At 41.5% G+C, this 14,751-nt stretch overlaps 1 protein-coding gene across 2 annotated transcripts in view; it reads right to left on the bottom strand.

Annotated features, from left to right (window-relative positions):
- Window positions 1–14,751, bottom strand: part of LOC137549360 (kelch-like ECH-associated protein 1A) — an 80,692-nt gene that overhangs the window by 15,881 nt on the left and 50,060 nt on the right. For both annotated transcript variants that reach the window (XM_068271198.1, XM_068271199.1), the window contains exon 6: window positions 11,507–11,683. In XM_068271198.1, coding sequence (XP_068127299.1) covers window positions 11,507–11,683 — 177 coding nt within the window. The remainder of the gene's footprint in view (window positions 1–11,506; window positions 11,684–14,751) is intronic.

The raw sequence follows: 14,751 nt of genomic DNA, 5'->3' as shown, positions 1-14,751 counted from the left end.
AGTTGAATACGTATACTGGGGGCACCTGTATCTTGCTGGCCTGTACTGGGGCACCAGCTATACCAGGCTACCTATAGTGGGGGCATCTACACCAGGTTACCTATACTGGGACACCACCTATGCCTGGATACCTATACTGGGGGCACCTACACCTGGCTAGGGCAGAGGGATGAGCTGAGGCAGAAGGGGACAAGCGGTAACATAGGGGGATAAAAGAGGCACAGGGGGAACAGAGGCAAACAAAAGAGGCACAGGGAGAAAAGAGATGAGACGGGAACATGAGGTCACACAGAGGCACACAAAAGATGCACAAATTTAGGTGAGACAGAGGGGGACAAAAGAGGCACAGGGAGAAAAGAGGGGGACAAAAGAGAACGGATAAAGGATAAGAACGGACCTACAAGTTCCTATCTCCAAGTTCCTACCTGTTTTTTGCTAGTATTTCCACTCACAAAATGCCATGGTCACGCCCACTTTTTGCCGAATCACGCTGTGCATGCCGCTTTCTTCAGTGTCGGAGCCATGCACATTTTTCACCGCAGTACACTTCGTGCACGGACACGGGAGTGGGGTGACTAGTGGGTGGGCAGAGCAACCAGTGGGTGGATTCATAGAGGGGGGGCCCAGGCCTGATGATGTGTGAGGGGCCCCAAAATTTCTGATGGCGGCCCTGATCATGCGAGTCCCTATGTGGAGCCATATATAGATATGGAGTTTCTAGTGGTAATGAAGGTACAATCCTCATTTCTAACACTATTAAAATATATAAAAAATTTCGTAAATTGCTTGGTGAACCCACCACATATGTATCTCAAAGCTCTCCATTGTGGGGGAACTTAAATCTACCTGAACTTCTCTCTATCCCAGATATACACTTCTGGTATTTCCATGATATCAAATACATATCCCAGGTATTTCAGGATGGCACATTCAAAGACTTGACCATACGTGCAGAATTTAAAGAGAATCTGTATTGTTAAAATCACACAAAAGTAAACATACCAGTGTGTTAGGGGACATCTCCTATTCCCCTCTGTCACAATTTTGCCACTCCCCGCCGCATTAAAAGTAGTCAAAAACAGTTTTAAAAAGTTTGTTTGTAAACAAACAAAATGGCCACCAAAACAGGAAGTAGGTTGATGTACAGTATGTCCACACATAGAAAATACACCCATACACAATCAGGCTGTATAGAGCCTTCCTTTTGAATCTCAAGAGATCATTTGTGTGTTTCTTTCCCCCTGCAGCTCACTGAAGAGTTAGAAGCTGATTGTTTCTTCTTGCAGACAGCTCTGCCTGGTTGTCTGTAATTCTGCAGTATGTGACTCATCAGTATGTGAACAGAGGATGTATCCAGCTTGTAAAAGATAAGAGAGCAGAGAAAAGCTGGCTAATGTAAATAACACACACACACAGGGGAGTGTGCATAGAGGGGGCATGCATAGCAGATCACACTGAAGAGTTGGCAGCCTTCCAGACACAGGACGACAAGTCCGACAGGGGAAAGATAAGCTGATTTATTACAGAGATGGTGATAGTAGAAAGTGCTGCAGTAAGCCAGAGCACATTATAATAGGTTTAGGAACCTGTAGGATTGTAGAAAACACAATGACATTTTTGTTACAGAGTCCCTTTAATCTCCCTCGACATGCTCTTTTCTGTTATTTTCAGTTGCGACATGCAATAAAAAAGCAATTAGGCCTCACGGGAGTAGTATTAACCCCTTCAAAGCTTGAAGCTACACTTCTGAACCTAGATAAAACTAAACAAATTTCCACACTCTACTCCTTTATTATGACCCAAATTAATACCCCCAAAACTCAAAATGTTAGAAACAAATGGTTGATAGCCGAACCCAATATCTCACAAGATGATTGGTATGAACTAGTTGAATTTTTTCCTAGAGTCGTTAAGTGGTTCCACCAAGCATACCTTTCCCCACGCAAGCTTCTAAAAATGAACACATTACATGATGGATGTTGTTTTAAATGCAAGTTGCAAACAGCAGACTTCATTCACTGTATCTGGGATATTGGAAATCAGTAATACATTTTTTGAGGGATACCCTTCAGCTCCCAGTCAACTTAAACTTTAAATTATGCATGTTGGGAATCGTGGGAGACATATCATGTTCTAAATACCAAATACTACTACTCAGATTACTATTACTCTATGCTAGGAAATCCTTACAGTGAACCTCGGACTAAAAATCTACTCAGCAGAACTGAAAGGGCTTGGTGTTTCTTTAACAGTTTCACAGCATCAGAACTTTGTTTTTCTTACCAAAGCATAATTTTTAGCTGCATTTTTAGCTAAGCTCCACCCATCAAAGAAAAAAAGTCTGGGCTTTTTTTCCCTGATGCTGTGCAGAGCACGATGGGATTTCCTATGTTGTTATTCACGTTACCTAGCAACTGGGAGTGGTGCTCAGGACACAGGACAGTTGGAACGGTGTCTCATGCTCCCTGTCACCTTCTTTCAACCAAAAAGATGGCTGCCATCATGAAATCAAACATTTGCCTGTTCTTTTAAAACAGTGCGGGTAAGAGATTACAGTATATTACCTATCTATTTTAATTAACATAACTAATGTAACTTAATGACAGTATGTTTGTTTAGGCTGGAGTTCCTCTTTAATCCTTAAATGGAAGTTACCTTCCATACCCTCCTTACTGGGCTGGAAAAAAATGGTAAATTTGGCGCTCCCACTCTATAAGCTAACTTATCAATCACGCAATCAATATAAAAAATTCGACAAAGTATGGAATAAGTGGGTAGACTCCTTGGAAACCACGATTCCCAACCTGGATATTACTATTGCTGTACAGAACTTATGCTTACCATCAACCCAGAGTTATACTCTCCTAGGACAATGCTCTCTGACCCTGTTTTACTCTAAATTTCCATCTCTTGGGTAATACCCATTACACTCAAGAACTTTTGTGTAATTATCCCTATGTTGTAATATTATGCTCTATAAGATTATACAATAGGTATATACTGGATCTGTTTTATCTGTTTGTAAATATTTGTATGTGTTGTGTTTATATGAAAATACTGAATAAAAAGTCTCTTTTAAAAAAAAAGGTTTGGGATTTGAGAGATGTGGCTGGTCTGAGGGAATTTCTCTATTATCTCTTCTTGAGGGATTCTCTTTTTTTCCACCTGATAAGGAGAATGTTTTTTTTGGATTACGGGGGGATGGAAGTGGAGTAACTTTGGGGGATATTTTGAGTAATGAGAGTATTAAACCTTTACATAGGTTACGTGAGGAGTATGGTCAGTTTCCATTTGATTTTTGGAGACAGACAGTTGGAGCATTTTTTGGCGGAGAAGAAGAGAGTTTTTCATTTCAAAATTGAGTTATCTGAGTTTGAAAAACTTTTTGTGTTGGAGGCTTTTCCCATACATCTGATATTGTTCCTGTATAAAGATCTGTTTTTGATAGGTGGCGGGGATTTTCCAGATTATTTGACTAGGTGGGAGGAGGACACTGGCATCTCTTTGAGTAGTAGTCAAAAAAGGAAAATATGTATTTTGACACATGCTATTTCTGTTAGTTCTAGAATAAAAGAAACTAACTTTAAGTTACTGACTAGATGGTATACAACGCCAGATAGGTTGGCTGCTATGCATTAGGGTGTTAGTGATAGATGTTGGAGGGGCTGTGGGGCAAAAGGCACACTGATGTATCTGGTGTGGGAGTGTCTGGTGATCTCAAGTTTCTGGAATGGAGTGTTGGAGTGTATTGGAAGACTGTGTGAGGAATGTGGTGACTTGGATCCTGTGAAAGTGTTGCTGCATGGAATGCCAGTTTCCATTAGTAAATAGTAAGAGATTGCTAGCTCCTCAACTATTGATAGCTGCTAAAAGTTTAATTCCTGTAAATGGAGATGCCAGGGTTCTCCTACTCTCAGAGAATGGATTGATAGAGTAAATATGATAAAGAATATGGAGAATCAGATTGCTGTACAGCAAGATAGGTTGGAGGTCTTTAATATAAAATGGGGAAAAATGGAATGTGTTTCAGGATACGGTGGAATATGGGAACATGGTGGGGAAGTAGGGGAGGAGTCTCTTGTTGGAAAAGTAGAAAGTATTTGATGTAATTAGTAGGATGAGAGTTCTTTTGTATGTTATATTATGTGTTGGATATGGTGAGGATTAAAATTAGTGGATTGGAAGGAGGAGGAGGGAGGGGATTTTTTTTGGGTTGATTTTGTTTTGTATTGTGTTTACTGGGGTACTATGTACATTTGAAGGCATGGGGAAGAGAGTATTGTTTTTATTGGAGTTGGTTGTTGTTTATGGAAGTGTTCTTTTTTCTTCAATAAATTATATAAAACAAGAAAGTGCATAGAGAAATATTGGCCAATAAGAGAGGAACAGAGACGTGGGAGGCAAAAACAGGAGGGAACGAGGCTTCAGCCAATCAGACTGTATATGTTAACTCTGAGGGGAAAGTAAAGAAGAAAAAAAGAAAAAACTTTACTTAGCATCCCTATTACTTGTTTACCAGAAAAAAATAAAGAATTGATTTTTGATTTTATGTCTGATCGTTACTCTTTAAAGAACAAGCGACACCCATGCTAACCTAGAAATACAAAACACATATATAAGTAGATACATACTACGTCTACTTACATAATAGATGTATTGTGTTATCCACGTAATGATTCCTGTGAATTTTATGAAGGAAAAACAGAAAATCCTATTCTAGGCAGTGGCCATCTTGCCAAGCTAATGCTGACATCATATCCTCCCTGACTCTTGTTTCCCCCCCTACCTTCTCTTGCTCAATGTGTATTCATTAGCTGACCTCCTCCCAGAGTCTTCAGACACTCCCACTGAGGTGTATACTAACAACTGCACTGACTTTTTTTTATTTACACATCCAATCACTGAGTCACCTCAGCCTTGCTTGTAAACACAAGTAATCAGAAGGTGTTACAGATAAGAAGCTGGCATGAAAATAAATGGAAGAGGAGGAATATATTATCGATAAAAAGAACTCCCAGCATTCAACTCTTTGGCACTGTTTGGCACTAGGGCCAGTGCTCCTAAAGTATGTGATAACGCCAAACCATAACAGCAGAAAACGTTTTGCAAGTTCTGAATGCAGGATTAGCATCTTTATCACTTAATACACTCAGACCAGTTGCTGTTGAAATTAGATTTTTATGGTGACAATATCGCTTTAAGAGGCCAGAGATGCCGTGGCTAAAGGACACTTGAAGTGAGGGGGATATGGAGGTTGCCATATTTGTTTCCTTTTAAGCAATAACACTTGCCTGGCTATCCTGCTGATCCTCTGCCTTTATTGCTTTTAGCCACAGACCCTGAACAAGCATGCAGTAGATCAGTTGTTTCTGACATTTTTATCAAATCTGACAAGTTAGCATACTTTTCTATTCTGCTGTAGCAATACTTTCAAAATCAGCTAACCTAAAATTTTCAGAGACCATCAACAAAAATGTTCACAAAGATTGTTTCCCTGGGTAACCTCATCCTCAGGCCTAGCTCAGCCTGGGTCGCCGGTGCTCAATCCTCCCGTGGGTCACCACTCCACAAACAGTAAAATCTTTATCAATAAGGATGTGTTAAACTTACAGTCACTGATATACGTATCCGCGCCTATAGATATCTCAGCTGCTTTGTGGACTAGGTAATTTCTCCAAAACCCAATATTGTCACTATAATAAAAATGTCCACAGCGCTCAATAAAAATTGTAACTCTTTAATTAATATAATTAATCATAAAATAGATAATTGACCTTAGACTAATTGATAGCACCTTCCCCTTTAAATACACCAACATATGCTTGCCACTCACACAGTTGCACTGCAGTGACCACACATACAAAAATAAAAAAGGGGATCCCGGTAAAAGATCAAAAATTTCAGAACTGATAGTTCAATATTGCACAGATCTGTATCTTTAAAATGTCACACTTGCGTGTAATCAGTATTCCACGGTGCACACACCAAATCCACGAAGCTACTGGCGATAATGCTCAACCAGAAAGTTTCTTATGCATGCAATCAATAATGATGCAATTGATTGAATAAGAAACTTTCTGGTTGAGCATTATCGCCAGTAGCTTCGTGGATTTGGTGTGTGCACCGTGGAATACTGATTACACGCAAGTGTGACATTTTAAAGATACAGATCTGTGCAATATTGAACTATCAGTTCTGAAATTTTTGATCTTTTACCGGGATCCCCTTTTTTATTTTTGTATGTGTGGTCACTGCAGTGCAACTGTGTGAGTGGCAAGCATATGTTGGTGTATTTAAAGGGGAAGGTGCTATCAATTAGTCTAAGGTCAATTATCTATTTTATGATTAATTATATTAATTAAAGAGTTACAATTTTTATTGAGCGCTGTGGACATTTTTATTATATTTTATCAATAAGGAGAAGGCACTCAACTGGCTTTCCAAACTTGTGTTTATCAAATCATTTAGCAATTACACAACATGTTTCGGGGAAATCCCCTTTGTCAAGTGTACATGCTTACAACAGTTCACTGTGTTTAAATAGATTACCAAATATACCACTGGGTAGATATTCTTGTAGTGTCCTGTATCTCTCCTGTGGAGGATTTGTGAATATTATTGTATTGACACTTAAGGGTTAATGGGCAGTCGGCTTGGTCAGCTGACCAAGGAAGAGGTGGTCCAATAAGGGGGTGGTAATCTTTTTAAACACTGTGAACTGTTGTAACCATCAATAAAAATGTATCAGGTATAGTGCTAGGAATTAATCATAAAAAAACTAGATCAGACAATAGCATATTGAAATTTAATATAGAATTTCTTTTTCCTCTGAAATAACAGCTAAGCAAAATAAGATAAAATATTCAGGAGCTCTGAATCAAACAACACAAACCGAAAACCACAGAATAAAAATAAATAAATATAGGACATGAAAGTAGATTGCACTGTTTTGATATATACTGTATATATATATATATATATATATATATATATATATATATATATATATCGGTGGTTCGCAACCTATATGTGAGTTCGACCTGCCCCCTATACTACATCATTAGGGTCAACTTTGACCCTTTACATCACAGTCAGCAGGCACAGGGTAGCCAATCAGGCTACACTCCCTCTTGTAAACCCCCCCCCCCCCCCCATAAAAGGCAGGCAGCTTCAGCCTTTTCACTCACTCGTGTGGCTGCAGTAATTAGAGAAGGGAAAGAACCTTGCTGCTGATATAGGGAAAACTTAGTTAGGCTCTTGTGTTAAGCTTGTTAGCTTGCTCTTTCTTGCTGATCTTATTGCTAAAAAGCACTCCACATCCTCAACAGTGCTTTTAAGAGCTAATGTTGTTTGTCCCTATATGGACAAAAAAACAGGCAGAGGCAGGCCACCCGGCAGGTCTGTTTGAGGTCGTGCTGACATGATTTTGTGCGGCCCTGCCCAAAGTATAGTGCTCAGAAGAAGGCACATCCCATCAACTCCCAAGATTGTCAGGACGTGGTTGACTATTTAACACAGAACACCTCATCTTCCGCAGCCACCAGCGCTACTACAAGCACCACATCCGCTGCATTTGACACTTCGCAGGAGTTATTTGGTAGGGAATTAACTGATTCACAGACATTATTGTTACAGCAAGATGAAGGCGCTAAGCAAGTTACACCACCTCATATGTCTGAGGTAGGCGACACTATGGACGTAACGTGTGAGGAGGAGGATGATGAAGTACCTGCTGTTGGTGCAGTTTATGAGGTGTCTGAGGCAAGCGAAGCTGGGGAGGATTATTATGATGATTATGATGATATGGATGCCACGTGGGTTCCTAAGAGACAAGATGATCAAGGGGACAGTTCAGAGGGGGAGTCAGAGAGGAATAGGAGGAGACAAGTTGATGAAAGAAGCAGGGGGAGCTCGTCTTCAGAAACAGCTGTTGGCATTGTCCAGCGCCATGTATCGCCACCTATGGACAGCCAACCAACATGCCCTTCAACGTCAGCTGCTGAGGCCACCATAGTGCCCACATCCCAGGGGGGCTCAGCGGTTTGGACATTTTTTTGTGTGTCTGCCTTACATCAGAGCAATGCCATCTGTTCTCTCTGCTGCCAAAAAATGAGCCATGGAAAGGCCAACACCCACGTAGGGACAACTACCTTACGAAGGCACATGGAGAAAAGGCACAAACTGCAATGGGAAGAGCACCAGAGGAAAAGCAGCACACAAAAGAAAAGCCACCCTCCTTCTCCTCTTCCTCCTTCAGGTGCATCATCTTCAGCCGCTTTCTCCCTTGCACCTTCACAATCACAGCCACCCTCCTCCACTTCACATCTCAGTCCTTGAGCGGTTCCTGCTCCTCTGTTCACAGCAGCAGCCAGGTGTCCGTGAGGGAAATCTTTGAGCGGAAGAAGCCAATGTCTGCCAGTCACCCCCTTGCCCAGCATCTGACAGCTGGCTTGGCAGAATTGTTAGCTCGCCAGCTGTTACCATACCAGCTGGTGGACTCTGAGGCCTTTCGAAAATTTGTGGCCATTGGGACACCGCAGTTGAAGATACCAGGCCGCAATTATTTCTCAAAAAAGGCGATACCCAAACTGTACCATGAAGTTGAAAGGCAAGTGGTGTCATCTCTGGCACACAGCGTTGGGTCAAGGGTCCATCTGACCACGGATGCCTGGTCTACAAAGCACGGACAGGGCAGGTACATTACTTACACAGCCCATTGGGTCAACCTGGTGACCGTTGGCAAGCAGGGAGTACGTGGCTGTGCAGCGGACCAAATTGTGACACCTCCACGGCTTGCAGGCAGGCCTACTGCCACCTCCTCTCCTACTCCTCCTGCTACATCCTCTTCTCTGTCATCCTCCTCCTTGGCTGAGTGGCAGTGCTACTCTACTGGTGCTGCGATCTCCTCTCCAGCTACACAGCCCCAGCTCCCCAGGGCCTATGCTGCATGCCAGGTACAACGGTGTCACGTGGCATTGTTTGTGGCTGGGGGGAGGAGTAGAACTTAGCTGACATCACTAAGGAAGAGCAAGACAAGATGGCTAGTACGTCTGGATCCAACTTTGTGCAGATGGCATCTTTCATGCTGTCCAGCCTGTTGAGAGACCGCCGTATAAAAAAACTCAAGGGGAATGAGCTGTACTGGGTGGCCACGCTACTAGACCCTCGGTATAGGCACAAAGTGGCGGAGAAGTTTCCAAATCACCAGAAGGCAGAAAGGATGCAGCACTTGCAGAACAAGCTGGCAACTATGCTTTACAGTGCGTTTAAGGGTGATGTCACAGCACAATGGAATAAAGGTGCCACTGCCAGTAATCCTCGTCCTCCCATGTCCAAGCAGGCAAGGACAGGACACTCTAGCGATCTCATGGTGATGTCAGACATGCGGACATTCTTTAGTCCAATGTCTCGCCTTAGCCCTTTCGGATCCATCCTCCACCAATGCCTCGACCGGAAGGTAGCCGACTACCTGGCCTTAAGTGTGTATGTAGACACTGTGAGCAGCGATGAACCCTTGGACTACTGGGTGCGCAGGCTTGACCTCTGGCCAGAGCTATCACAATTTGCCATACAACTTCTGTCTTGCCCTGCCTCAAGCGTCCTGTCAGAAAGGACCTTCAGCGCAGCTGAAGAGACGTTGCCTAGGTCACAAAAGTGTTCAGTACCTCACCTTTATCAAAATTAATGAGGCATGGATCCCAGTGGGCTACTGCCCGCCCGAAGACTAAGTCAGTCCCCGCACACAGCATCTCTGCCTGCACGCCGTGTGACTGCCTGCCCCATGACTAAGTCGCTCCCCACACAGCATCTCTGCCTGCAGGCCGCTTGACTGCCTTCTCCGCCACTACCAACAGGGTGCAGGACTCCAGGCGGATTCCTGAATTTTTAAGGCCGCTGTTAGCAGCGGCCGCTATAATAATTTTTCTGGTGCGTGTACATGCCTGCCTAATTTTTCAACAACAACAAAACAAAAGGCATGTACATGTGTCAATTCCCCTTCGTGATCGTTACCTTGCCGCGGTGAAGGGGCTTGCGTATCACAATGAAGCAATGACCAATGGCTATATGAGGAGTGTTTTTTTTTGGGGGGGGGGGGGGGCACACCCAAGATAATAAGGTTGTTGCTTCATTGTGGACAGACCAAATTCGATCAGCTGGACAGTCACTGTTCTGTCATTGAGCTACCTCAGCCCGGCGACCATATGGGCTTGAAAATCGCCATGGCCTGCACTCTGGCCATGGTGCGCACCAGTCCAGCACGGCCGTCACTACACAAACAGCTGTGTGCGGTGCATTACACAGTGAGTTTGGTCTGTCAGTGTGAAGCAGTACTCTAATTACACTCCCTGAGTGTGTTTACAGTTGTGCTATACTCCTTCCATTTCTGAATGATCGCTTGAACAGTGCTCCGTCGGATGTTCAAGGCTTTGGAAATCTCTTTGTAGCCTAGGCCTGCTTTAAATTTCTCAATACCTTTTTTCCCTAACCTGTCTGGTGTGTTCTTTGGACTTCATGATGTTGTTGCTCCCAATATTCTTTTAGACAACTTCTGAGGCCGTCACAGAGCAGCTGTATTTGTACTGACATTAGATTACACACAGGTGCACTCTATTTAGTCATCAGCACTCATCAGGCAATGTCTATAGGCAACTGACTGCACTCAGACCAAAGGGGGCTGAATAATTACGCACACCCCACTTTGCAGTTATTTATTTGTAAAAAAATGTTTGGAATGATGTATCATTTTTGATCCACTTCTCACATGTACACCACTTTGTATTGGTCTTTCACATGGAATTCCAATAAAATTGATGCATGTTTGTGGCAGTAATGTGATAAAATGTGGAAAACTTCAAGGGGGCTGAACACTTTTGCAAATCACTATATATATATATATATATATATATATATATATATATATATATATATATATATATATATATTCATATATATACTGTATATAGTTTATTGAATAGGCAGTACAAAGAAAAAAAATCACAAAATATTGAAATATTCAGATTTATATGAGCAAGAGGGAACAAGAGGCAAAGAGGTGCATCATTTCCGAGTATGAAAATGATTCCTTTATGACCCTGAAAGACAGGCACACATCAAGAAGTTCTGGTGTACAGTATGCCTACAACCACTAAGTTCACACATTTTACAGAGCCACACTAATCCATTTTACAGACAGCTGTTTAAGACTCATTGTTCCTCATCAGTGCAAGGCATGGACTAATGTGGCTCTATGGAGTAGGACTTAGGCAACCAGCTGAAAGCTCTGTTCTGGGCCCTGGGCCTAAAACAATCTTTTGTAAGTTTTTACATAGTATAAAAGTATTTTGTCCCTAAAGTTGAACTTAAATTGATTACTCATTCAATGTCTATGTATGTAATTGCATTAGAAGCAGAGGGATATGTATGTACTTTCCCTCAATAGCTCAACATTTCCTGTATTATTATGCACCAAACTATGGTTAAAAATTTAAAATTCTTAAAATCTTACCAAGAGCATAAATCTTTCCATGATGCAGAGCCAGGCCATGTGCACTCCGTTTGTGTTTCATTGGAGCCATAAACTCCCACTCATTTTTGTCTATATTGTAACGTTCCACAGAGTTTAGCTGGTTGTTGCCATCATATCCTCCAACAGCGTATATACAATTGTCAAGTGACACTACTCCTGTGAGAAATAATGTCATTATTATAAATCTTCTGTCAATAATTTTCAAAATTAAAGTATGTATGTAAATGAAAGTACTGCTTTCCACAAGGTTAATTGAGAAGGATTAACTTTTCACAGTGCAAACTTGAAAAGGGACTTCAAATTAACGAACTCATGAAGATACAGTATCAAATTGGTTTGACAGTTACAACTGGGTTCTTTTTTAGATTTTAGTCAAACCGTTCCTATTGTTATGGATGATAAGGTCTATAAAGTTCTGTCAGTAATTTAGAAAGAATGCGTATGAATGTTGGGTATGCCTGAAAATGACTGAGGCTTAGGGGTGAGACTAAATATCACCCTTCCTTTTCATGGTTCACACTTATAAAAACGAACATGCATTGTGGATTTGTGAAAATGAGTTTGATGCACAAACACCACATTTGCATTCACATTATTGCATGTGTGAAAAAAACATACATCTTGCAACATTAAATTCACACACTGCATGCACATTCTCAATAACTTTCACTAGCTGCTCTGAAAGACAGCGCACAAAAAATGCAAATTAACACAAACAGTGTCCATAAAATATGCATGTGAAAAAAACTTTAGAAAAGATGCTGGAGACTGGCACTTCCAAACGTAGAAAAAGCTCTTTATTGAACCATTAAAATCAGTGGTAATACAGCCGTAATACCACTGATTTTAATGGTTCAATAAAGAGCTTTTTCTACGTTTGGAAGTGCCAGCCTCCAGCATCTTTTCCACACGTATTGGATCCAAAGGTGTGAGGATCCTTTGAGGCTTTGGCACCCATATCCCTGTTGATGAGTGCTACTCTTTTTACCAATATTTCTGTGAAAAAAACTTTTGGAGTTTCCCCACTAAGTGTGAACCCGCCTAACCCTTCTTGCCACAGACATACACAGATTGATGATATCACTGAGAAAGCAACATTTGAGCACTGTTGCTAAATGGTGGTTTTAGATCTGTGGCTGGAAATGAATGGCCCAGGGTATCATAAAATGCATTTTAAAAAGTGATTTTACACTTCCTGCTTTGTTAACATTTGTAAGGAATTGATTCCATGAAGGACCCCACTATTCTATCTTGGGATCTGTTTCTCAAGCAATAATTTACTCTAGTTATATTTCGGACTCATTCAAATACCATGATTCAGTCAACTGACTAAAGAGTTTGGTATATATCTGATTTTTCAGACCATAGGATGCACTTTTTCTTCCCCAAAAGTGGGACTGTGTCTTATGGACCAAATACAGGGTCAGGGAGTCCCCAACTTATGGACTTTTAACTGTCACCTACAAAGCTCTCTACAATCTTTGGCCCGCGTAGTCTCCACATAAGATCCCAACCACAACCTCTGCTCTGTACAAAACCTTCTTTTTCCCATGCCCCCCTCCCCACCTAGAATCACCTAGAATTCACGTATACAAGACTACTCACATGCCTCTCCCCTCCTGTGGAATTCTCTTTCAAAACATGTAGCTATCTTCAGACCCTTAAAATTTACTTTTTTAAACAAGCATACAATCTTACATTTCACTTTCAGCTTTCCTTCAGAATATAGTCCACAAACACAACAATCATGGATAAAAACCCTATGTACAGTATTTCCCTTCCCCATCTCTTGTTTTCTATCTATATCTTTAGATTGTAAGCTTACAAGGGCAGGGCTGTCTCTCTTTTGTGACTTGTAAGATGCTGTATTTTTGTTCATCACTATACATTAATATTATTATGATGTCTACCAATTATGTATTATGTACCAATGTTTGTATTTGTATGTATAATAATGTCTGTATTTGAAAGTATACCAATACCAGAAATATGAAATAATTATTAATAGTCTACAGATTATTAACAAAAAAATATAGCTGTCATCTTCAATACCGATAAGTATCCCATTTCCAATCCACTACAGAGTAGTCATCAGAGCCAGAGATTAAGTGGTTGTCTGCCACACGGAGGGGGCGGAGCTACATCATGGAGGGGTTGGTGCTACCTCAAAATAAATTGGGGGTGGATCCAAAATTGAGGGTGTGGTGCTACAGAATAGCCATCATTCCTTTTAAAAATACAGTAAGGAGCTGATGCCACACTAAGGGGGTCAGAGCTACATAATGGCCATCATGGCCATTCAGAGATAAAACAGGTGGAGAATAATACATGGATGGGGAGAAGCTACAGCATGGCCATTAAATAGTAAATCAGGTAGCGGAGCACAAGATGGCAGCCACGCCCTATAGGAAGGGGTAATGGTGGTGCTTTGCAGGTGCTACTGAAATGTGTTGGAGTGCTATTCCACATATGGATTTTAATGTGCTTGAGGAAGGGTCACTGGAGACCTGAAATGGACTGGAGCCGTCACCCTCTTGTCTAAAATTTAATTGAAGAAATATATGTGATTTGCAAATTGTTACACACGTTATATTGCTGGATGCATATATTATTCACCTTTAATTACATAGGGGTGTCGGGACCACTCCTTGGAAAGTACTACGTTACCTCCAAGATTATCCTATATTGAATCTCTGCATAGACACACAGGCAGCTTTGTGGAGTCCCTGTAGGTCTCGTCCTATGGCCAGCTGCACAGCACAGACTAGGCAGATACCTGCTAACCATGATACACCATGGAGAAGGACCGGGACAATCGAGGTACGGATGGGAAATGTTTTTAAAACTCAGGAGGTGTTAACTGCTGCAAAAGGAGCAAAGAGCAGTTAATAAGATGAATATTCTGGATGTGAATGGTCACTCAGACAATTGAATTGGGACTAGGGACCAACTTGTTAATAGTTTCCCTGTTGTCAACTGGGCTGGCAGAAACCCAAAAGATCTGGGCAGTTGAACAGCCATGGACTTGCTTTTGATCAGTAACTGCTAATTAGGCTGCTTTATAGACAAACAACAGCGTGCTAGCTAAAAGTGATCATATAGGAGTTTCTCTTGTTTGAAATTCCTACACTTTTACATGCATGGAATGATTGCAGGTCTGTATGCTAAGATGCACATACATCTGGTGATGTATGGTCAGATCAACTAAGAGACAAAATCTCTCT

This window comes from Hyperolius riggenbachi, chromosome 1 (assembly GCF_040937935.1).
Source record: "Hyperolius riggenbachi isolate aHypRig1 chromosome 1, aHypRig1.pri, whole genome shotgun sequence".
In the NCBI taxonomy this organism is placed as follows: Eukaryota; Metazoa; Chordata; class Amphibia; order Anura; family Hyperoliidae; genus Hyperolius; species Hyperolius riggenbachi.
The sequence above is the reverse complement of the archived record's forward strand: the minus strand, read 5'-3'. Positions and strand labels throughout refer to the sequence as shown.